The 25,989-nt window shown below is 40.2% G+C and overlaps 1 protein-coding gene across 4 annotated transcripts in view; it reads right to left on the reverse strand.

The window, feature by feature from the left end:
- HYDIN (HYDIN axonemal central pair apparatus protein) overlaps positions 1–25,989 on the reverse strand; it is a 378,288-nt gene that overhangs the window by 244,562 nt on the left and 107,737 nt on the right. For all 4 annotated transcript variants that reach the window (XM_032591379.1, XM_030298918.1, XM_032591380.1 and 1 more), the window contains exons 9-10: positions 21,279–21,462; positions 7,960–8,059 (exon numbers count right to left, since the gene is read on the reverse strand). In XM_032591379.1, the coding sequence (XP_032447270.1) occupies positions 7,960–8,059; positions 21,279–21,462 (284 nt within the window). The remainder of the gene's footprint in view (positions 1–7,959; positions 8,060–21,278; positions 21,463–25,989) is intronic.

Genomic DNA, 25,989 nt, shown 5'->3' on the forward strand with positions numbered 1-25,989 from the left:
TGTTGATATTCCTGACCAAAACTATCAACATACCTTTCCATTTGTTTGAGTTTTCCTAAATCTGGGTATGGAAACATATATATTTTCCTTATATTCTGTATGTTTGAAATATTTAATAATTGAACATACAACTTAAAGTAAATAAGGTAGTTGATCAAGAAAATAATTTCTCATTCATAGGACTAAGAAACCCTATATTATTATGAGGTTGCAGTCTGATGAGTTTTGAAGAAGAAAACCTACAAATATGTAGAGCATTATTTATTATTCTGAAAACTCAAAAATGTTTTCAGTGATTGGGGTGATTTAGCTTTCTCTCTCCTAAGTGTCCATTCTATAGTTCAGCTGAGATAAAGGTCAAAAGCTCTAAATTGTGCTAAAGATTCAGATGTTTCTTTCTTATGATGGGCAGAAGGAAAATGGACACAGTAGTTACATTTTAATTGGGTCCTTAACGGAAGTAGGTACATCTGGCATCGTTTCCATCATGCTGCTTTTTCACATCTGACTCTGAAGCACCCACTAACGATGTTATCTAGCAATATATTTCACAGTTTAAATCAGAAAGTGTTGCTTACTTTGAAGCTCCCATATGGTGATCCAAACCAAATATGTGTGGTTTTCCGTTTTTTTTTTTTTAAAAAAGGTCATCTCTTCATGATTAGATTAGGATTTTCCCCATTACATTGGAAAGTCAAGATAGATAAAAAGTCAGTTTCAAGCCACAGATCAGACCATCAGCAAGTCTTTATCAATATCTAACATCCAGTTTAACTACTTCTAAGAAAATCTGAAAATTTAAGTGAAGAAAAACATTTCAGTTTCAGATGAACTGAAAAGATTTCAGTAATGTTGTGTTTCCTATATTCAGATTTAAGCAGGTCACTCACTCCCTTGCTTAGGGCCCTTCTGTGATTTCCCACAGCAGCCAGGAGGAATTCCAAGGTTCTTAGTCTGGCAGTCAAGAGCAGCTGTCCCTGAGCTAACTACTCCTTCAGCATCCAACTCCATTTCCTGCCCCTTCTCTCCTCCCAGTCTCTCTTTTTGGCAGCCACATGCCAAGAATTTGCAATTCTTTGCCATTTCATTCTCTTGCCATGTATTTTCACAAAGTGTTTCCCTCCCTGACATGCCCAGCACCTCCCCCCCCACCCACACACATCCTTTTTTTATTTGACTAACAAATACTCCAGAAGGGTCACTTTCCCTGAGGAGCCTTCCCTAGAAACTGAGACTGAGCTGTGTGTGCCCTGTACCCTCATCTATTAATGCATTCATTCACTGGATAGCATTGCGATATAATGGCTGGTTACTTTCCTCCACTCATTTCTAATGCTTTCTGAGGGCAGGAGCTCTACTTTTGTACATCTTTGTACTCATGGTGCCTAGATATAAAAGCTTTCAAAAGAAAAAAAAGTTGCAGGTGGAGATGTGGGTTAAATTTCATGCATCTCAAGAGGCCTCCTCAAGACAAATGACACTGGCCTTCCCTGCTACTTCCTGTTTCTGAACATATATTCACAGGATGGAATACTACACAACAATGAAAACAAAATAGGACTGGGGCTATGAGCAACAACATGGATGAGACAGACATGCAGACTGATGCCAATTATGTACGTTTCAAAAACAGACAGTACCAACTTGCATTGTTTATGTGCACACACATTGGGGTAAAAACTACAAATGAAGGCAATGAAATAATGACCATGAAGGATAGAATGGTGACGATCTCAGGGGGAGGATGGGGTGAGGGAAGTGTGCCCAGGAAGGGACACACAGGGGGCTTCTCAGGACTGGAAATATTATCTTAGTAGCACATATGTGATATTTGTCTTATAATTATAACATATATGCATGTGTATTAGTTCCCTGTTGCTGCTAAAACAGGTCATCACAAACTAAATGCCTTAGTGTACAGGTTTATTATCTTAAAAATTATAGAGGTCAGAAGTCTAAGATGCAAGATGGGTTTCACTGGACTAAAATCAAGGTGTTGGCAGAGCTGAATTTCCTTCTGGAGACTCTGGGGAGAAATCTATTTTCTTGCCTTTTCCCGCTTCTAGAGGCTGTCCACATCTCTTGGCCATTTATCTTCAAAGCCAGAAACGGCTGGTTGAGTCGTTCTCTTATCACATCACTCTGACACTGAGACTGATACTTTTGCCTCCCTCTTTGAAGTTAAAGGACACTTATGATTATCTACTGAGCCACTCGCATAATCCAGGTTAATCTCCCTATGTTAAGGTCAGCTCATTGGTAACTGAAACTCCATTTTCTGCCCTAATTTCCCTTTGTCAGGCAATGTAACACATCCACAGTAACGTATTCACAGGTTTGGAGATGGACATCTTTGGGAGGCTGTTACTCTGCCTACCACAGTATATTTTACGCACATTTGTGAATGTATGTCTTGTTTCTTTTTAAAAAAATTTTTTTTAATGTTTATTTATTTCTGAGACAGAGGGTGAGCAGGGGAGGGGCAGAGAGAGAGGGAGACACAGAATCAGAAGCAGGCTCCAGGCTCTGAGCTGTCAGCACACAGCCCGATGCAGGGCTTGAACTCACAGACCACGAGATCATGACCTGAGCCAAAGTCGGATGCTCAACGGACTGAGCCACCCAGGCGCCCCTGTATGTCTTGTTCCTTAGTGACAAAAGGTTAAAAATTAAATGATAGTATGTAAATACTAAGGATTCCTATAGGACCATGAAAAAGAATGACACTTTTTATTTAGTGTTCATGGAATAATCTGCAAGAAATACTTAATAAGCAGTGCCAAAACCATTGTGTATAGTATGCTATAATTTACGTAAAAAGGCATGAAGGGGAAGCATATCCATATGTATTTTCTTCTATATGCTCAAAGTATTTTTTAAATGCAAAAGCAAAGCAAAATGAAACAAGGGAAAGGGCTTTTCTATCTGCCTAAAAAGCATTTTTTAGTGACCTAAAACCAGGAAGTTTTACCAATTCTTTGAAGATAATACTAAGGAATCATCACCAGCCCTTGAAAAGACACAGTGAATTACATGGAATTTACAAGGAAGATAATATGGAATTACAAGGTAAACAAAACCCTTCTCTGGCAATCATGTCTTTTAATAAACCACTACCAGAATAAAGAAGAATGTCATGCAGATGGAAAATTATACTATTCAGTTTATCCAGGATGTGAATTCTGTGGCAGAATTCACAACTGCAAACAAAACAATAGATGAACACAGCTAGTTATGTAATGTTTGGGAACCTCCTGGAGAGCAGCCAACCCCCTGGAACATGGCCAAGCACGACATCCCGCGAGTCATAGATGGGAGGGAGGATCTACCACCTGTGGCATGGGGGCCACTGGAGCATTTCCAGCCTCTGTCTGAACACTGATGTACCAGCATTTCCTCCAGACCCACTTAGAAGTCTGGGGTAAATGATGCTGGTATGAAGTGTAGAAATGGATTTATGTTGATCCTGAAGCCCCTAGTCCATTCTGCATCCATTCTGGGGCAATCTTGAGAATCCTGCATTCATGAGCAAGGGAACGACCAGATCAAACCAGGATTCATTCACTCATTCATTTTTTTCATTTATTTGTTCATTTATGTAATCAATATTTATTGACTGATTTTATCTTCCTGCTGCTAACAGCATAATAGAGTATAATTTCAATATATAAATTTTTTAAACAAGCATGTAAGTGAAAACAAACAAAAAAAATCATGATCATACAAGTCAAAGTGATGGTTACTTCCAGGGAGAATGGGGGAAAACATCATCAGGAAGGGACATATATAACTGGGGGAGGGGGAGGGCAGCACAATCTTGGCTTACGCAGCCCATCCTTCTATACTGTTCTTAGACTGCTTGACCTCTTTATATACAGAGAAAAGTGGCTGTGTAGACATGCACTGAAAACATGCTAGGCAGAGCAGAACAGCGGGATTTTTGCCTTGAAGTTGCTAGCGATTGTGCATTCTTATTACTCTCTCTCTCTAGACATTTAATATTTTGTTATTAAAATAACCACCACAGCTGTAAATCCTAGGAGACCTAAACATTAAACAGGAGAAGTAAATAGCACTAATTACCCTGAAAATTAAACCCACTTTCTCATTCTTATATACAAATGAACAACCACAGATCAGAAGGCACTGGAAGGAACTCTGTGACTGCCTGACACTTGCTACCTTGGAGTTTTCTGACAAATAAATACTTCTCTTCACATCCTTATTTAATAGCATTGAAAGGCATTTAATGTCATTCACTGCTCATGTTTAATTAAAATCTGGTTCTTTGACAACAGATGATCAATCCTATAAGTCTAACATTAGACTGTTAAGATCTCCAGAAGAATAAAATGAAATATAACAGAGGAAAATATGTAAAAAATAATACAATTTCCCAGAGCTGAAGTAACACATGAGTAATCAGACTCAAATGGCCCATAGAAAGCTGAGGAGGATGAGTTAGAAACCTCACCCTTGGATAAGGCTTCATGACATTTCAGACCTCAAGTACAAAAAGAAAACCCTAGAAAATATTGAGAGAGAAATAACAGGCCACCTAGCAAGGAATGAGAACTAGGTGACTTCAGACTTCTGGACCTTTACCATAAAGATGGCATTCAGATGTCTTCAACATTCTGAAGAAAAAAAATTTTAACCTAGAAGTGTCAGCTAAACTATCAGGTGAGTATGGAGGCAGAATGAGAAATTACCAGGTATGCAGGGATCAAAGTTTCCCTTCTATATACCCTTTCTGTGGAAGCTACTTGAGCAAAGTGAGAGTAAAAAGATACAATGGAACACACATGGAAATTTTAAAAATTCCCTGGTAATAACTATGCAGGAGGTGGCTGATCTGACTTGGAATGAGAAGCTTGTGGGCTCTGAGAAAAATGTCTTCAAGGAAAAGAAGAGCATGTATTCTAAAATTAGATAGGATGGAAGAAATGAAGAATGAGAAACATCGGCGGGGGGGTGCAGCAAAAGCTGCACAAAAGAGTCAATTCAAAGATGAAGTAAGCTAACATGAGGCATAATTGTGAGACCTCGTGGACAGTGAAGAGAGAGAAACTGATTGCTACACACCTTAGGGGAATTCTTTGCTGATTAACATTCACCAATAGAGGTCGGAACATCCAACCATCAGAGGACTAAAAAAGTTTAATCCCAGAATAAACTTGGCCCTTCAGTGTACAGAATTTATGTAGACAAACTAGAGGATTTAAATATGGTTACCAATCATTTTAATACAAAAGTAGAACAACTCATAGAATTTGAGAGGGTGGGGCACCTGGGTGGCTCAGTTGGTTGAGCGACTGACTTCGGCCCAGGTCATGATCTCACGGTTTGTGAGTTCGAGCCCCGCGTCGGGCTCTGTGCTGACAACTAAGAGCCTGGAGCCTGCTTTGGATTCTGTGTCTCCTTCTCTCTCTGCTCCTCCCCCACTCATGCTCTGTCTCTCTCTGTCTCTCTCTGTCTCAGAAATAAATAAATATTAAAAAAAAATTAACAGGAAAATTTGAGAGGATGGAATGGTGGTGAGCAGGTCAGGGGTCCCAACACGTGTACATGTCAAAGAGAGACCGTAGAATTGATGGAACAAAAAATATAGTTTTAAGTATATTATTTAAAGCTACAAATAAAACTCGAAAAATAAAATAAAAATAATTGGGTTGCCAGGGGCTGAGGTGGAGGAATGGGATGGCCTGTGACGTGGCAGGAAGGAACTTCGTGGTGTGATGGAAATATTCTGTATCTTTATTTTGGTGGCAGTTATTCTATTGGGGTTTGTCAAGGCTTGCAGAACTGTATGCCAAAAACCGGTGAAATATACTGCATGTAAATTATTATTTTTTAAAAGGAACACGCTTTAAAAAAAAAAGGTGTATTCATTTATTTTGAGAGAGAGAGAGACAGAGCAGGGGAGGGGCAGAGAGAGGGAGAGAGAGAATCCCAAGTAGGCTCCATGTTGTCAGCGCAGAAACAAATGTAGGACTTGAACCCACGAACTGTGAGATCATGATCTGAGCCAAAATCAAAAGCTGGACACTTAACGGCCTGAGCCACCCAGGCGCCTCAACTACATGTATATTATAACTCAGTAAGGCGAGCAAGGGAACAATAAGATCATAAGGGAACTAAATCCTTATTTTTCAGAGCGGGAGTCTCAAAAGGTAATGTGAGAAGCTGGCATATCAACAAAACAGCAACATAAGTATAGAATTAGTAAGGAAAGTTACCACCACAAGAAACAGCCAAAAGTGCTTCATCTTGAAAGTAACACTGGAGACTACTCTTTAGCTTTATCATCTGATTATCTACCTGTTTTACTTATTTATTGGCATCAGTATTTTAAAAGAGAATTCTGAGGCATTTTTAAAATATAGAACACCTTCCAGAGTAGTATGAAGAGCCTCCATACATCCTTTATCCAATAATCTCCTCTATAGCAAAGGATCCAGTCATCCAGATGTCATGTCTCTTGAGTCTCACTCAATCTGGAACAGTTCAGTCTTTTCTTGACTTTCATGAGCTTGATATTTTTGAAGATTACAAGCTGTTAATTTTGGTTTTTTCTTCAATTTGGATTAATCTAATGTTTCCCCATAATTAGACCATGTTAGATATTTTGACCCTAATATCAGTGAAGAGATGCCTGTTTTCATTGTATCCTAGTGAGCAGTCCGTGAGGTTGATTTGCTGGATTACTACTGTTAGTATTAACTAAGATAACATCTCCCAGTTTTCTTCATTGTAAAGTTAGATTTCTCCCCTTTATAATTAATAAGCATTCTGAGGTAGGATATTTTGAGACTAAATAAAATCCTGTTCTATACCCTGCTTTCACCCATTATTTTAAGATCCATTAAATCTTCAGAATGCTTTTTACCCGAATTCATTATTACCAGAAGTGCTAAATGGTAAATTTTTATTTAGTGGATTCAGAGATTCCTATTTAATCAGTGTGTTGTAATCTATTAGTTATCATTATTTATTTTGATTCTTAACTTGTTTCAAATTTGGTCAGTGGAAGTCCCTTTGCTGGCTTCTGTATCACTTTGACATAACCCTGTCGTTCTTTGAGCATTTCCTTAGTTTCCAGCAGCAAAGGAATGTTCCCAGCTCATCTTCTTTCTCTGCCTCAGTCCTGATAAAAGGCCCTCATGGCAGAGGGCAGGATTCAGAAACCAAACTTTGGGTACTCAGTGTGCTCACTGCAATTAGGGTCTTAAAGCTGCCAGGATCTCTTAATAGACACAGTTAGGAAAGATGCAGCTCTATGTACATAAACGTATACACACATTTATACATCTATTTATTTCTGCCTCTGTGCATATCAACAACCATGAGTTCATAGGGAAGGAACTCCAATTCCATTCCAATACCAAAGCCTCATCTTAGCCTTTCTCCTTTCCACACATACATATCTGTCTACCTGCCTCCTCCAAGAGGCTTTTGTTATCCTCAATATATTTACTTTTGTGTTTAATTCCTCTACCTGTATCCAATCTTCTGAAGCTGTCAGGTTACCACTCTATTTGTACATCCCCCTTGAAGCTTCTGGCCACTGCCAGGCTGTCTTCCCATCCTCCCTGGCTGCATTATTTTGATTAAAAACTCAAAAAGTAAAAAATTCAAAAGCCAAAGACTATAAAAAGAACAAGAATCAAATGTTGAGACTTTGTGTCAAGTAATATTCTTTATTGTTCTAAAAATCAAGAGCAAATCCAGCTCCGTGGTTTCCTATCCCCGTGACTACACTATAATTGTAATGTACTTCAAAGTTTGATCTGTTCGAGAAAAAATGAAAAGTGCATAGCTTGACTCTATTATTCCCCTGTTGATATCATGTACTTCCTGTAGTCTGCACACAAACACACACGCACACACATGCATGCACCCCTCTTGATGCTCTGGGCACTTGGTAACCTGAGTTTACCACACAAAGAAAGTCTTTACCTGAAATGTCACAGTAAACTGTCTGCTGATAGAGCTTGGCTTCCAGGGGATTAAAGTACACAGTGATTTCAGCTGATGAGTTAGGCCAGACATCACCTTCCTGAAACCATGAAAGAATCATTAAAAAACAATGTGATAAAGGGAAGACACTGGTTTTAAATGTTGCTATTATGTTATAACCTCAGAAAATTTGAAGGCAATATTTTTACAACAGATCAAAGAAAACACTATTTTACCCAACAGATAGTAAATTTATTCTACTCGTTAAGAGGTGGTACCAGTTGGAAGCAAGCTTCAAAGATAATTTCAGTGAGTTCATGAATATATAATTACTAAAGGAAACTAGGATGTTTAGAACATGTTCAGTATTTGCGTATCCAATGGACACTTGTTGTATGCCAACAGATGCCCAACACTGGGCTTCAGGGATGAAGAAAGGTGAGGTCTGAGACTACAAGGAACTCACATCTTAAAGGGGTCATAAGTATGCTTACAAATATTTTATGATAGATGTGATAGGTGCTGCACCATATCTGTCTGTCTGTCTATCTATCTATCTGATCTATATATCATATCTATCTATCTATATGGTCCAGATGAGTAACTTACTTGATGGAGGGGCCACGTTCCTAACTTTTAAGGTGACAGCACAAGGACATACTCTTAACTTGTGAAAACATAGCAATGGTCCAAAGCAAAACAATGCCCAGATCCAACGCTGGTTCTAATTCAGTGTGATATTTCTTGTTTTAATGCAAACCACTCGAAATTAGTAATAAAGAAACCAAGTTTTGAAATTGTAATACAACATGCTACATATGAGAATCTCCTTGAGGTATTCATTGAAAAATATTTTTGTATTAACCATGTAACCTGGGGCCTCTTCATTAAATTGTCAGGACTGTAAAAGGAGATGCCAGTAGCACCTGCTTCAAAGGGTTTCTCACCCAAAGTCTGACAAGGTCATGCAGGTCAAATGCTTTGCCCCACACTTGGTACACAGTTAGAGCTCAATAAATAACTGTTTAATATAAGTGATGTTACCTTTATGCCACCTGGAAAGAATAAGATAAAAGTATTTTTCAAAAATTAGGGGGGGATGGTGTGTATTTTTCTATGGTTTTTGTAAATAGGACCAAGTAGGGAAAAAGTGATAATCACGTCAGAAAAGTTATAAATGACCCCACTAGCTAAAGAGAAAACTAAAAAAAGACAACTTGGCTCTGTTTCAGACAATCCCCAATGCATATTGTATTCACTCCAGGCTGGCTAGAAATGCACATAGTGGTAGAGTAAAGAATCAAGCAAGGAACAAAATGGTTTACAAAGTAGACATCGAACAAGAGGGTGGAAATAGAAAACTAGAGCCAACTTGGGTTTGTTCATGAAGGCAACAGACTGATCAGTGAACTTCCCAGGCAGTATCCTGACTTCACAATGATGAAGGGCACAGAAGCAGTGGTGAGGGCTGTGAGCGTTGCATGGATCCTGGAAGCTCTCACATCCGAGATCAGCCCACTAGAATGAAGGCCCCATGACTGCAGGGACTGTTTTATTCCCAGCACCTAACCCACAAGTGGCTCATAGTCCTCAACATATCTATTCAATCGGCTGTATCCACGACTGTATAGTTATCAGCCGATGCCTATTCATCTTTGCAGCCTGTATCTGCCATATTCTCAGCTGGACAAAAGTCATACAAATTTAGAGCTGAAAGGGACCTCTAGGATCATGTGGGGATAGGGAAGCCCTAAGTGCTTTCACTTATTGAGGCATTTCACTTTTGCAAACTTTGAAACCAGTATTTGTTCCCTTCTGATAAATGGCAAATGCTGGTCCCTTATGACTTGGGGCTCCAATGATATGGAGTGTTAGGAACACTCTCAGCTAGAACAACAAAGTGGTCAGGCACAAGAGGTGGCTCGTCCATTCACAGGTCCATTGGTGCACATTTCATCTTAGAACTGAAGATCCGGACTTCCTCCTAACCAGTGGACAAATGTATTCTTCTGGTGGGTTTAGATGCTGCTCTGTTTGGGGGTGCAGAACGGACACGACTAACCTGTTCCTATCCAAACTGACTGACCAAAAGAGCTACTTTGGATCCTAAGAAAACCTATGCTAGAAAAGTCTCACCAGGACAGTAAGATGTGGTCCCAAGAAGGATACACTGGAAATCAGATAAGCTCAGTACATGTGAGAAAATTCAAGCCTCTTAGTGTTTGGGGTGCACCAGACGACTTTCAAAAGCATTATCCCAGCAAGAGAATCCAGGATCCATGCGCACACAAGATGGGAACACACTTAAGTTCTATCCTAGAAGCATTCTTGGACACCGCATCACCACAAAAGTCTGATTAGCAGAACTGGTGGGTTGGAAAACAGTGGGAAGACACACTCTGGAGGTGACCAGAATCTCCCCCAGAGGAGGGAGCATTGGTGTTTGGATGTGATCCATAAGAGGATCATCTGATCTGGAGGCTCCTGGAGGCTGATAAGCCATTCTGTATAGTGAGGAAAGACGAGTGTGAGGGAATCTGAGTCCACAGGGTTCAGTCTGAGTGAATGGGACCATGGGCTCAGTGCCTCCTTATCCTGGGCTGCGGTGGTTTTACTGTGCCAGCAACATCTGCTAGTCACTTGCAGCTTTTACTGAGCCCTGGGAGAAAATTCAAGCACAAATCCTATTCTAAAACCCTCTCCTGGTGGTACCTGGGTGGCTCTGTCAGTTAAGCATCTGACTCTTGATTTTGGCTCAGGTCATGATCTCACAATCGTGAGACTGAGTCCCCTGTTGGGCTCCACACTGAGCATGGAGCCTGCTTAATATTGTCGATCCCTCCTTCTCCCTCTGTTCCTCTCTCACTCTTGCATGCATGCTCTCTCAGAAAGAATAGAAAAAGAAAAGAAAAGAAAGAGAGAGAGGGAGAGAGGGGGTGAGAGAGAGAGAGAGAGGAGGGAACGAGGGAGGAAGGAAGAAAACCCTCTCCTGGGCTTGTAGGAGTTAATGTACATTAAGAGGACTATGTGTATCTATAAAAAGAGAAATGTGGTCATTCCATTTCCTCTCACAGAGGGATGCTTTCAATATGAGGTCATTTGAAGGAGTTAGGAACTTGTAGAAGGACACTTATTTTTCACTTGGGATTTAAAAGTTAAGTAACTTCTATTTCTTTTTTTCCTTTTTTTCACATTTTAAAAAATGTCTTATTTACTTATTTTGAGGAGGGGTGGAGCAGAGAGAGAGAGAGAGAGAGAGAGAAAGAGAGAGAGACTTCCAAGCAGGCTATGCACTGCCAGCATGGAGCCTGGCACGGGGGCTCGAACACACAAACCATGAGATCACGACCTGAGTTGAAATCAAGAGGTGGTCATTTAACTGACTGAGCCACTGCTGCTCCAACTTCTATTTCTTTACAGCAGAAACTCTTTATAGCACCTTCTAGCAAATCAGAGAGAACAAACCTCAGAAACAGGCAATCAGCCTAAACTGACCCCACTTTTACTTACATAGCTCTGAAACATTTCACATTACTTCTCAACTCTTCTGAAATTAAATTTCCGTGTCATTTAAGTCTCTGAAAAGAATTTTTCCTTCATTATTGCTCCATTTTAAAATCTCTTTCTGAAAACCAAAACACTCAGAATTTTCCCTGTTGGCTCTGCCATCAATATCCTTTCTTCCCAGTCCTCTGAAACCAACCTCACCACACAGAACACCTGTTGTTCTGCTTTCTTCCATGTGTGTTTTGGGGGGGGGTGTGTATGACCCATCTTCTATCATCATCTATTCTTCTATTCCAAATGAGAGACTGAGTATATAGAATGTGACCTGTAAGTGACTCTTATTTTGTTTGTTGAAAATAATTGTCAAAATGGCCTTCAGTTATGTTTAATTATCTTCCTTCTTGATCTTAATATTTGTTTTTTCCTCAGATCCACAACTGCATTTCATTTCTCAATCAAGCAGCCTACTAGAAGGAATCAGCTTTGAATTTTCAGGTCCAAAGCTAACTCTCATACTGCAGCTTTTACTCAAATATTAAATATTTCTAGAAATGGGATGTCATGCTTCCTTCTGGAACAAGAACAACCAACCAAGTGACTTGCCAGATAGTTTTGAGACTTTTGGAAAGCTGTCTATGAACACACTGCCACTAGTTCATAACAGGTGATTGATACCATCATGATAAAGTTGTCCTTTTAAAGTTATATTCTTAAAAAACCTACATTGACAATGACTAAAGGGGCTATTTAAAAAATATCCTTTAAGAACCCTTAAATAAAAAACAAAATATTTTTTCTAAAATGTTTAACGTTTATTTAATTTTGAGAGAGACAGAGGGCGAGTGGGGGAGGGTCACAGAGAGAGGAAGATGCAGAATCCAGGTTCTCTATGAGCTGTCAGCACAACTCACAAACTACGAGATCATGACCTGAGCCAAAGTCCACTGCTTAACTGAATGAGCCACCCAGGTGCCCCCAAAAACAAAATGTTTTAAAAATCATCTTCCTGGGTGCCTGGGTAGCTCAGTGTCTTAAGTATCCGACTCTTGATTTCGGCTCAGGTCAGGATCTCGCAGTTCATGAGTTCGAGCCCTACATCAGATTCTGTGCTGGTAGCGTGAAGCCTGCTTGGGATTCTCGCTCTCTCTCCCTCTCTCCCTCTCTGCCCCTCCCCCCTCTCAAAATAAGTAAACTTAAAAAAATATTTTAAAATAAAAATCACCTTCCTTCCCACCTATCACCCATCTCCTTCCTCCTTCCTTCCTCCTTCCTTCCTTCTTTCCTCCCTCCCTCCCTCCCTTCCAATGAAAGATTATGGAAAGTTTTGCAAAATTAGAGCCCAACTGCAAGAACAGAGCTACATATATATGTTTAATTCACTTGGTTTATCTGGAAAGTAGTTTACAATATGGCTCAATGCCTACCTTTGTCATATAAAATAGTTGCATTTTGATCCCCAACTTAAATTTAGGAGAGTGAGCCAAATGTTTGCTATTCAGATGGTATACTTTCCAATCATACTCCCTAATCTAAAGAGACTGAATTGAATCTAACTAAATCATAATATTGGCAACCATTAACCAAGAGTTCATGTTCCCAGCACTGTGTTAAGTGCTGATATACATTATCTGCCTCAAACTTTACAACCTTGTGAAGTAGTATTATCCCATTTTAAAGATGAGACAACCAAGGCAAACAGAAGTATCTCACCCAAGACCACACCAGCAGTAGAGCTGGGATTTTATAATATATTTTTCTTTAATTTCTTTAATTTCCTGAACCCCCACCCCGCCACCGCCCGCAATTATAACAAAAGGTCAGGCCTTACCTTTCTCACATGGTAAAAAAAAAATGCCAGAAGAAATCTAAAGCCACTACAACTGATAACGTTGGGCTGAGATGAAGCCAGCATGACCTGGTGCTCCCATCTGGCAAACATGGTAGGAGAGCCTATATGCTCATATGTTCAGTTACTTTGGAAGGTGACTCAGGAGATTTTTTGGATGACATAGTCAACAGTAATATGTCGCAGCTCTAGAGAAGTGCATTGGTATATCATTATAAAGCTATCCTAGTTGGGTCAGGGTACAGTCAGCTCAGAACAAGTACAGTGAATAATGGCTTCAAGAACATCTGTATAACATGTGATGAATCCCATCATGTTCCAGCAAAATGGAAAAGTTCCCGACTACATCAATAAATATTTTCAGCTGTGTTGTCATATTTAAGGAAAAAAATTTTAACTTCTCATGGAAAATAAAAATACCTTCTTAATCAGGTTTCTATCAATCAATTAAAAACAGAAGCACTGATAAGAAGCTATACTCTGTTTCACCACCTACAATTGCTCTTCTAGAATCTTCCAGATCAATGAGAGATATCATAGCTCTCTTTATCATCATTTGGGGCAAGTAGAAGTTGTCTCCAAGAGAAATAAGAAACAAAAATGGAAGCTAATATACTGAAGGTAAACTATCCTAATTATCATTGAGAGAAAAGATCGAGTCGTCATGTGACAGGCAAGGACATACTTGTACTCCATTGTAATTCCTGAGGCAAGACGCTGTGCTTTTCATAAAGTTTTGATTCTCAAAATAATGACCAGAAAAAATTTTAAGAGAGGGAACTAAGATCTGGCCATTGTCAGAGCAAGCTTCACTGAAGATGTGCCCTGTTTTCAATGAGATACTCCAACCCGTCTGCAGTGAAAATTCCACTGAGGTTTTGGAGGAGATGAGGTAGTTGTGTGCGATGTTCATGCCCTTCTCTAGAGAGAACAGATTCTTGTCTCTTTTAACACAGAAGGGTGTTAACTTTTATTTAATGAGCCATGGGAAACTTTCCTGTTTCTAAAGATTCCCCCAGGCCTCCCTCCACCTACGATGGCTCTCCAATACAATAGTGGATGTACCAGGCGGAAAAGGTTTGCCTGAGCACAAAGATCTGAGAGGACGAACAATAATAAAAGGAGACTGAAGGATGGAAAACCATACTGACAGAAGAGCTGTGACTTGTCAAGGACACTTTGCTCTCAGCAGATTCCTGTCCTCCTTTCTCCTTTCTGGTGTCCATTTCTGAGGAGTCAGCTCCCACATGTTTGCAATGTGACTCATGACTAATGGTACAAGTGGAAGGGGTTTGCAGCAAAAAGCTACACCTTTCCTCTTTGGTAGCCATCTGGGCTTCCACCCAACCTGGTTCTGCTGAGCCTACATGCTATGCCGATTTGGGAAAAATAAAGCAAACTAAATTTGAGCTGTGCTTTCAGTCTGAATTGCTGAACCACATGTTTTCTGTAGGCTTAGGTGACGACAAAGCATGGTTTACTATTACTTACCTGGTAATAAAGAAATTATCAAGTTTCCCTTCCTTTTTGAGGCTTAGTTAAATTAAGCTGAAGCTTCCCTCAGGACACTGGATGAAGTTTTTTAATTTTTAATTTTTTTAATGTTTATTTATTTTTGAGAGAGAGTGAGAGTATGAGTGGGGGAAGGGCAGAGAAAGGGAGTGAGCGGATCTGAAGAGGGCTCTGTGCTGACAGCAGAGAGTCTGATGTGGGGCTCAAACTCATGGAACCATGAGATCATGACCTGAGCCAAAGTCAGACACTTAACTGACTTGAGCCACACAGGTGCCCCTGGATGAAGTTTTCTTTAATGGAAAAGACATTTGCTACCAGAAGTAAAAATGTTTTCCTGGCTCACCAATGTCAGGCAATCAGTGAGGACCAGTTTGGGAAAATACCTTTAAATTGTCAGGCCTTCCTTTTGGAGAAAATATCAAGCGTTCAATATTCAGAAATTTGCTGCATCTTTTAAAAGTGTGACCTGAGCCAGTGGTACCAGAGTCCAGAGATAAGGGCAGCACATCTGTGCTGTGATTTCTCAGAGGATTCCCAGACACCCATGGAAATTTAAAGCTTAATTCTCTTTTTGCCGTGTGATATTCTTCTGCCTCACAGTTCTCAGAATTGTGGTTTTCGTCTTTGAATCTCTCTCACTCGAGTACCCAAGAGACCTAAGCAGCGGATATAACATAATGAGACTGTCAAAATTCTGTATAGCCAGATTCCATCTAGTAAAATAGAATATTATATTTCTGAAAGTAGTCAATTTCACTTGCTTTTCTGGAAGGCACAAAACATGCATAATAGACTCAATTTTGCAATTTTTTTTCCAAAAGGGGGAAAAAACGATACAGAAGCAGATAGCTTGAGAAATAATCAGTATTTTACCAAATGCAGTACCTTCCCCAAGGAAGACATAAATGGAAATTTCTAGGCCAATACTCCAAGACATTATCAAAAGAATTCACATGAGGACTTGATATAAATAGTAGTAATACACTACATGCACTGATGACTAGAACAACAATCATGGCTACCACTAGAATATCAATAAATTACCAAGTAAAGCTAAAAACAAAAATCCTTCCAGACTTCTATGTCCTATATCTGTCCTGAACTGACTTCTCCCTGTAGTCACTCGGCATCCTTATCTACTCCCTTTCTCTACCAGTGAACACCTTTGGGGTTTCTCCAAAGACAAACTCCCATCTCTGCATTCTGAGACCATATCAGTACCCAAGACACTCCAGCATAACTCAAAGTTTGAACAACAGACTCTATGGCAATGTTATACAATGAACATATTGAGAAGAAAGTGAGTCAAGACAAAGGAACTAACCAATGGCCAAGTGGTGAACAGGTGGTAGAAAAGAGTAAGAATTTGCAGTTCTAGAGTTTGGGTCAGCATTGAATTAAAGTACTTCTCACATGATCAAATTAATAAAATTTTATTAAATTCAAACTCATCACCACCTCGGGGCATTTTAGGGACAGTGACTGATCTGGATCTTAAATCTACTTGCCTTAAACTGAAAGAGCCGCTAGAATAGGAACAGAATTCCCACAAAATATTCAATATTCACAGAACACAGTAAGGGCTAAACTAACCTTGGTTTTAGGTGGTGCATTTGAAGAACCAAGATATTTAGACATATGTCTGAGAAAATAAGCCTATCATTTATTTCTTTTCAGACCCTAAGGTAACAGGTGATTTTCCTTTTTAAGTTTACCTCATTTGAAGACAATGTCCTTCCTCAATGGACACAGAGGCTGAAGAGCCCATCAGAAAGCAAGGTGGTCTCTAAGCCACTGCACCAGCCTTTTATTTTTATTTTTTGGACAGGGTATCCATTAGAGATTGACTGTTAGATCAGTAGGTGACACTGTTTGATTTTAATCCCCCCTGCTTCTACTGTAAATTCAGCTCATATAAAAAAACTAATTAAAAGGAATCACACCCTAATAAAAAAACTAATCACTGATGCATAACTCAACTGCCAGAAATTAAATAGTGGTCATTTGGCATAGCTGATCTAATACACAAGCAAGATTCAGAAGAGAACTTCAGGAGAAAATAGTGATGAACCCACCAGAAAAGGGGAGAAAGACATGTAAGATATGTTGATGAGCTCTCAGCTAGCTGGTTCTCCTCTTAGCCATCCTTCTCTGTGAATTTACAGCCTCTCCTCTTTTTTCAGGGTCCCTAAAGGTGAGCATCTGGGGGGCTGTCTTGGGCCCTGTGCAATTTTCCTAGTTTACTCTGTTCTTAGAATTTCCATCTTTTTTACATGCCTTCAGTGAAGGTCTCTATATAATACTCATAAATCTTGCTTCTACTTCCAATTCCTCTCTTACAAATTTAGTACTGCATTTCCAAAATTTCTTGGATATCTACTGTCATCTCAAATTCACCATATTCAGAACCAAACTCATCACCACCCACTGATTTCCATTCCTCCCTCCCTTCTTCCTTCCTTCCTTCCTTCCTTCCTTCCTTCCTTCCTTCCTTCCTCCCTCCCTCCCTCCCTCCCTCCCTCCTTTCCTCCCTTCCTCCCTCCCTCCTTCTATTGGTACTGTGGTAGACCTGGGGCACAGATAAGGATAAGGCACTCCTTGACCTTAAGGAGCTCAGAGTTTGTTCCAAATTGGAGAATCAAAACTTGAGTCAAAAAAGATCTAAGCGTCCTACCTCAAAATCCTTATTTTGTGTACAAGGCAACCAAAGCCCAGAGAGATCAAATGGCTTGTTTAAGGTCACAATTGCTATTGGCAAAGCCAGGCATTAAACCCAGCACTCCTGATCTGCTAATTTCCAGCAAGGACATCATACTTGTCCCAGCCACTCTACTTAAGATCTGAGGAGACACATGATTCCTCACCATGTCCCAATCTCAACAACCAATCAAAAGCACTTTAATGTCTTTCTTTTGAACATCTCTCACACCTGCCATTTCCTTTGCTTTCTTACCATCAGCAGGCCAGTCATCTAGGTCAACATGACCTTCACACATCACCCTGAACTTGCCTGCAGAGATGTTCAGTCTCCCTGGTACTTCCTGCACTAGGACATTTCCCCTGCCTGACCTACACCACCCTCCAATTTGAGCCATATGTGGCTACCATGATAACATTTCTAAAACACTTGGTACACATCATACTTCTGCTCCAAACCCCACAATGAATCTCAGATATGCTCAGCACGCTGTGTGGGAGAAGAGGTCTGTACTTATGGGAAAGTACCACTTGCACTCTACCCCTTGGAGAATTATTTTCTCTTGAACTAGTATCTCTCAAACATATATGACCAAAGAACTTCCTTTTTGCAAGGAACACACATTACCTCCCCTCAAATCCAGTGATGGCAGAAACACACTGTGGGAAGCAATAGCCTGTAGGCTACAGTTCAACAGGTTGGCCAGGCAGCCCAGACTTCCTTTATTCTCCTTCCCATCCTTCCAATGACTGCCTGCTCTGGCAAAACTGCTCCATTCATCATTATTTAATACTTTATTTTCACAATTTCTCCAACTGGAAATATTCTACTTCTTCCTTTCCACTTACTTAAATCTTATGCTTCTTCCAAAATTCAGTTCAGGTCTCATCTCTTCAATAAATCATTTCCCAACTCTCTCATCCCAAACTCCTGTAGCATGTATTTACTTGTATCAAAAAACCAAAGTCTCAACAGCAGAAAACACGCATAGCTCTCAGATGGGTCAAGAAGCTAATTAAATGGCAAAATTTTCCCTAACAAATACCTTTAAATTAATTTACAAGGTAAGATTATATTACATTTCCAAGAACTGGATTTCTACAAAGCAATCAGGATCTAGAAGGAGGGGGAAAAAGGACATTTAACATCAATAAAATATTCACTATTACTGACAATGAATTCTGCTTTTTTAACCAGAATAACTTTAGGAAGACACTAGGAAAATCTCATGCCTTCATTTTCATTTTGCAAAAAATTTCAAGAACCAGCTAATTAATGCTATCATGAGAAGAAAAGTGAATAGTGTACAGAAAGAACAAAATCATTACAGATGCCATAAACACCACTAAGTGAATATTATTCTCTTCCCATTTCTAGTAATTTTTTTCACATGATATAAACAAAACTAGTCTCATTTATTTAAAAGGTAACATTTCTGCATATCATTACTTAAAAATTTTTTTTCTTAATGGTGAAAAGATGCCTTGTGATAATAATGCCCAATTCAGTTCCTATTTAAAGTTAAAAGCAATCATTAAATGTCATATTTTAACACACATGTATCTCCACAATCTCCCTAAGAAGCTTCAGGTTAGAGAAGAGCATGTGAAGAGAAGGAAATCTGAGGTACCCCTACTCTTTCTACTTTCTGAATTGAAAATGTACAAAACTCACCTGTGGACCTCCCACCTCCTCCTGACCACCAATGCTTGCCATCCCAGAGCCATTCATTCCCAAAAAGCTATGACAACAGGAGAGCAGTCATCAGCCTGGATCTCCAGTATAAGCTGGGAAGAATCTTGAACTGTCTGTACTCTGGACCTTACTGGTATGTCTAAGATTACCATGACTGATTGCTCTTCCCTGCCTCTGCTCAGCTCAGCTCAGCCCACGCTTACTTGAACTTATAACGCCTTCCTTATCTCTTTAATATCTTCAGGCTTGACCTATCATCATAGGGACCAGTCCTGTTCTTCTAAGACTTTATGTTCATCTTGTTTTACCCTCTTGCTGGTCTAGCACATCATATCTGAAGATCCCTTTGCTCAGATGAGCCCAGTCTTCTGAGGTGAGAGAAGGTTTAGCCTCAAGCCTTATCACCAACCTTATTATCCCACATGAACTCTTCACTTTAAGCAAACGAATCCATTCATGGAGACTTGAATTATCCAAGCCATACACATCCCCCATTTTGTTTTTCAAAAGTCCTGTCCTGTAAGACCCCGTTCAAGGCTCTGCTCCCATGAAACCTTCTCTAATTTGGCTTCAACCTCTGAACTAGTGTATTGACTGTCTTCATCAGAGATTCATGCAGCAGGTCCTGCAAAACAACAGTCCCAAAGCATGTCTCCAAGGAGAAGACTCTCTCTTGGAGAGTTACAGTGCAAATTATCATATTAAAGACTTAGAGGGGCGCCTGGGTGGCTCAGTCGGCTAAGCGTCCGACTTCAGTTGAGGTCGATCTCGCGGTCGTGAGTTCGAGCCCCGCATCGGGCTCTGGGCTGATGGCTCAGAGCCTGGAGCCTGCTTTCGATTCTGTGTTTCCCTCTCTCTCTGCCCCTCCCCTGTTCATGCTCTATCTCTCTCTGTCTCAAAAATAAATAAACGTTTAAAAAAAAAAAGACTTAGAAATCTTACAGCAAAGAAATCTGCAAACAATATTGAATGCCCTGTTACTGAAACTTATTTAGCTGTGGAATCCCTTTTCTATCTTCTATCCTTTAATAATAATTTGGAAGCACAGATATAAGGAAAACAGGTCTCCACAAGTCAGTGGCATTTCCCATAAGTGATTTTGTATTCTAATGTGTCCATGTGCCCATGTCTTCTTTCCAGCTGGTTGGAGTAGTAATAATCCAGCAGCTCCAATTAGCTTTGGGCTTTCTCAATGTCTATTGCTGTCTTTATCCTCACATCACTCTGCTTGCTAAGTGTAAAGTCATGCACAGTGCCTAGTACATAGTGAATACAGAAGATTTGAGCTACTTTCATTTTGAAGCAGTAGAGAATGTGGTTAGGAGTTGGGTCTGTGGAAAATGACCGACCCTGTTCTAAGTCTGGCCCAGCCCTCACCAGTGAGATCGAGGACTATGTCTGTTTTGCTCATTCATGCCTTATACACACACAATGCCTAGGACAGAACATACAGTTAGTTAAGTATTTATCGAGTAAATTAAGGACAAAGCAGTTCTCAACCCAAATGATTTTGCCTACCAGGAAGACGTTTGACAATGGCCGGAGACAGTTTGGGCTGTCACAATTAGCATCTGGTGGGTGAATGTCAGGGATGCTATGAAACATCCTACAATGTACAGGACAAAGAACTATCTAGCCCCAAATGTTGAGAAACCCAGAGTTATGCTGATCAGGGATAAATTTCTAAATACATACACTATTTGGCTTTGAGCAAGCTGTCGAATTTTTCTAAGTCTTAATTTCCTCATCTGTAGAATGCAGAACTGATTATAAGATTGTAATAAGATAACATATATACAAAAGAGATAAACTGAGTAACACATATGAGATGTTTAACACAGTGATTGGTGCATAGAAAGTATGACCTATAAATGTGACCCGTGAGCATTCTTACTGTCAGCCTTTATTCATTGTCTCATAATGACATGAAGCTTTCAACTGAAATCTTCATGGTCTCAGAACTCACTATATCAATTCTAGAGTGAGTACTTTTATCAAAATAAACTCTGTACCCCCATTTATGTCTCCTGTACAGTCAGATTTTATTTATGTGCTCACCAGTGGCTCAATAGTGAAAATGTTACTCAAGAAGAGCATGCTGTCTTCCTGAACCAGCTTCCTCTGATTCTCAAAGGTGTGGGACAAAATGGAAAGACGTTCTCGGAGTGAAGGATCAATAACGCACTCTTCAAGAAACTCATCAGTCTCATTCTTTTCCTCTTTGCTCAGATCATCACAGACCCTAAAAAAAATAGAGGAAACATGAGATTCATTTTGATACTCCCATGAAGAACATTGTAAAGGCCTCCCCTCCAGTCCGTCCTGCTGGAAATGGTCTTGCCCATCACCCTGAGGTAGTCCCTCCTTGCCCTAAGTCTGTAACATACCAGCTGGGTGACTTTGGACTTTAACCTCTTAAGAGCATCAGTTTGTTCATCGGTTAGTCACTTCATTTGACAAGCCCTCCCAGGTTTCCTGTTCCACTCATGCCCATTTACTTACTCCTGAGCCCTTATGTATATTTAGACAAATATTTTCTTTCAGGTAATTATGTTTCTCAGGCTTCTTTTTTTTTAAAGTTTATTTATTTATTTTGAGAGAGACAGAGCACAAGAGTGGGAGAGGCAGAGAGAGGGAGAGACAGAATCCCAAGCAGGCCTCGCACCATTAGCACAGAGCCCGATGCAGGGCTTGAACTCACAAACTGTGAGATCATGACCTCAGCCAAGATCAAAGTCCGACGCTTAACCAACTGCACCACCGATGCACCCCTCCCAGGCTGTTTTTTAAATATTTAACATTTACCCTACCTCTTACACTTGAAAAACAATTTTGTTTCTTTTTAAACTTGCTTAGATTTTTTTTTTAAGTTTAGTTATTTATTTTGACAGAGACAGAAACAGCGTGAGTGGGGGAGAGAAAGAGAGAGAATCCCAAGTAGACTCCATGATGCCGGTGCAGAGCCTGACACCGGGCTTGAACTAACAAAACTATGAAGTCATGACCTGAGCCACCCAGGAGCCCCTGCTTAGCTCTGATGCTTTCTCAGCTGTTAGTCCCCTAGAGAAAAGAATCTGGAACCAGCAAGAACCAGTCTTGGTTACTGATTCTACTACCATTTACTAGCTCTATGACTTTGGGGGTTATTGAAGCCTCAGTGCCTTCACCTAAAAAACAGAAATAATAGAAGCTCCTCCATCATAAAGATGTGTTGACAATTCAACATGAATAAGGACCTGGTGCAGTTCCTAGGACACAGCAGGTACTCAATAAATACCAGTTTTCTCCCTGGGTCAACCATAGGCAATTACCAAGCTGTAAAGCTTTTAAAATGCTCAAACCACACCTAAAGTGAGCTCCTCTTTTCTCTCCTTCTAGCTCTTAACATCCATTGTGGTAAGTCAGAAAAGCAGCCTTTCCCAATCCTCTCCTCACTACCCTCACCAGAGCTGTGCTCACAGTACTCCTAGTATCTGTTACTTCACCTGCACTTAGAAGACTGAATTCTATCTCCTCCCAGGATGTATGACTATTTTCCAGCATTTTACTGGTATTATCAATGGTGAGAGACAACTTATTTAGTTAAGTGAGTGCTCAGTAAGAACCCTGAGTCACCAAATCCCTGTCCCAGCCCCAACTATTTTCTAAATGACTTCATGCAAACCGTTATGTTCAGCAATGTCAAATAGCTCTTTTTTATAACTTTAGCATTCAGGGTCCTTTGGTCACAGAACATAAAGAGGTCAAAGAAATGGGTTCAATGTGTTCTGGTCCTGAGGAAGAAAGCATCAGAGGATGCACAGGCTTCCTTTTCATTGCTAGCTTGAAAGCAGCGTCCAGGGTAACCAGAGCAGCAGACCTTGTACACTGCTGAGACAAATTAAAGAGACCTCAGTCCACAGAAAGAAGGGAAACCACTTATTCCTGTGAGTGAAATTTTTGATACCTACCTTTAGGATACACCCTGAAGAAACAATCATGGATAAAAACAACGACATAGGCAGAAAGATGTTCATCAAAGTGCTAGCCACACTACCAACAGATGTGGGTAAATTTGATGTGAGAGACTGAAGGACTGGTTAAAAAAATAATGGGAATCATAAACATTACATTTCTTTAGGTTATTGGGTTATTGGGAGTGCAGTGTGGGGATGAAATGTCTTGTATGGATCGAGGATGAAAATTCTGCATGAACTGATGAGAATGATTACCTCAAACCTTACAACAGAAAACAAAACAGAACAAAACAAAAATTCCCAAAAGCTCTTCTCCCACACTGTTGGCATTCGTGAATCACTAACAACCACATAATGCAAAGGGGGTCATGATATACTGTATGTCTCCCTCTGTGCCCTCTGATTAGAGAACTGGAGCCATGGCTGAGAGTCTAAGAAGGGAACGTGCAACACCTTGAGCTGGGTTGACTCCAACAAGTGATTCTCTATACCTCAGTCTATTGTCTGGCCATCTTGTCCTGCTGGTATTCATAGTCTCCTACATTCAGAGGGGGTTCTGCTTTACAGTGAGGAAACCTCTTATCAGAGACCTAGCCACCTTCAGGCATCAAATACAGTCCAGCCTATAGACTATAGTGAATGGGGAAGAATTGTGTCTCAGGTACAGTTGCATTGAACCAGTAATGTTCCCTCATGTTGAGGTGCTACAGACCCTGCTCCTTTGCAGCACCCTCAAAAGATAGTAACTGGGTGCTGAGGAGATTAAAAACTAAGAGCCTTGGGCTTCAAGAGAGAAATACTCCCATATCCACACATTTGGCATGGAAAATATGAAGCCATCCATCTTCAAATGTACCATGTGACCCTGGACACCAGGCAACTCTGTGATGACTATTATAAACTGAAGACTAGAGATCTCCCTTCCTGTTTACCAAGTACCATTCAAGTCTTCAGATTCTTTTTTTTTTTTTTTATTTTTTATTTTTTTTTTATTTTTTTTATTTTTGGGACAGAGAGAGACAGAGCACGAATGGGGGAGGGGCAGAGAGAGAGGGAGACACAGAACCGGAAACAGGCTCCAGGCTCCGAGCCATCAGCCCAGAGCCCGACGCGGGGCTCGAACTCACGGACCGCGAGATCGTGACCTGGCTGAAGTCGGACGCTCAACCGACTGCGCCACCCAGGCGCCCCTCAAGTCTTCAGATTCTTGTAAAACCCTACAGAAGAGAAGCGCCCCTCAAATACAAGAAAGATTAAATTTATTACTAGCCACAGGGCAGGTTCAAAGTTCAATTAAAACTGATCTATCTAGAGAAACACATCACTTCCTACACCTGAATGGTGTGGAAAAAAATCCATGCTGACAACTTTGTGGGGGTTCCATCGAGGATTCTTGAAGTTCTTGTATAGAACAAATCTAGAATTATAGCCAAATGCTATTAAAACAATGGCCATGACCATCATGGAGAAATGGGGAGCAAAAATCCTCAAAAGCCGATGCCAAGCCTCTGAATAGAATAAACTGTGATTATAATGAGTATAAAAGAATCTTGTAGGATGTTTTATAATCTCTCAGGACAAGGAGGAGGAGGCAAGGAGAGAGGAATGAATCCTCCATTTCTGAAGAGATTAATTTCTCTGCAAGTCCCAGAAAAAACATCAACAAACATGAAGACCCAAAGGAAAACTTTTTAAAGTTCCACATATCTGATTCTGAAGGTTAAAAAAAAAAGAAAAACGAAACAAATCCCAGAACTTCTTCCTAGGGGGAGTGACATCTTCATTGTCAGAGTCTAGAGCCTAGGATTAGCCCAAGGTCCTCAAATATGGACACGTGTCACGAAGTTGGTACCAATATGTTTTGGTAGGTAAAGAGGAAGTCATCCTTCTTAGAATGGAAATAATAAACAGCCAAAAAGGAATACGATTTCCTACTCCTCATTAAGGCTGAAATTCGAGATCTCAAGTCTTGACTCAGGCCACATCATTAAGATGCTGGAGGACAGAAACCGCAATGGCTAGAATAGTCTTGAGGGTATCCATTAAAGCAATTAGCATTCTCAACCTAACAGTGAGCAACTTTCAGCCCCTGTAAGATGAATGCCTTAGGACCAGCTTTAAGCCATATTACAACTAGAGAGCAGCAGGCAGATTCTTGAGTCTCACCTAGAAATCTACACTGACGTATTAAATCTTAGGTCCTTGGGGAACTACAAAAGGAAACTGTAGTCTCTCAAAGTATATGCATGAGCCCATTTAGAATAGATCCTCTCTGTTCCAAGTTGAGGACCGAACTAATGGTGTTTGCCTTGCTTTTCAAGAGGATGAGCACTCCATGGCTAGTTATGTCCAGAACAAAAATTCATAACTAACAACATGAACTTTGATTTTTAAAAGTACATTAAAAATGAAAGTTGTGGCAGATTTGGGGACATATCAAGGCACAAGACAGGCATAAAATAGAAAAGACACTCTGGTCAAATAAGCAATTGGGCATAAATGGCTTTGTTTCCCCTCTATTTTACCTCTTGCCCTAGCCATCTGGCCCTAGGAGAGGGGGGAGGGAGAAGGTAAGGAGCAGCATACTCAATAAACTCTTCACTTAGATCAACCAATCCAGTTTGGAGAAACATGAGTTGGGCTGCCATGACTCCCAAAGTGAAAATGGAAGTATTCTTATTTAGTCATTTGAAACCACTTTTCAAGTTCATTATTTAATGGAGGGGCATAGTCTTAGATGATGAAAGGAGGCTTCCAACCATGGTTATGGAAATGCTCTTCCATGTTATTCCTTTGTTACAAAAAAAATACTA

Source organism: Lynx canadensis, chromosome E2, assembly GCF_007474595.2.
Source record: "Lynx canadensis isolate LIC74 chromosome E2, mLynCan4.pri.v2, whole genome shotgun sequence".
NCBI classification, from domain to species: Eukaryota; Metazoa; Chordata; class Mammalia; order Carnivora; family Felidae; genus Lynx; species Lynx canadensis.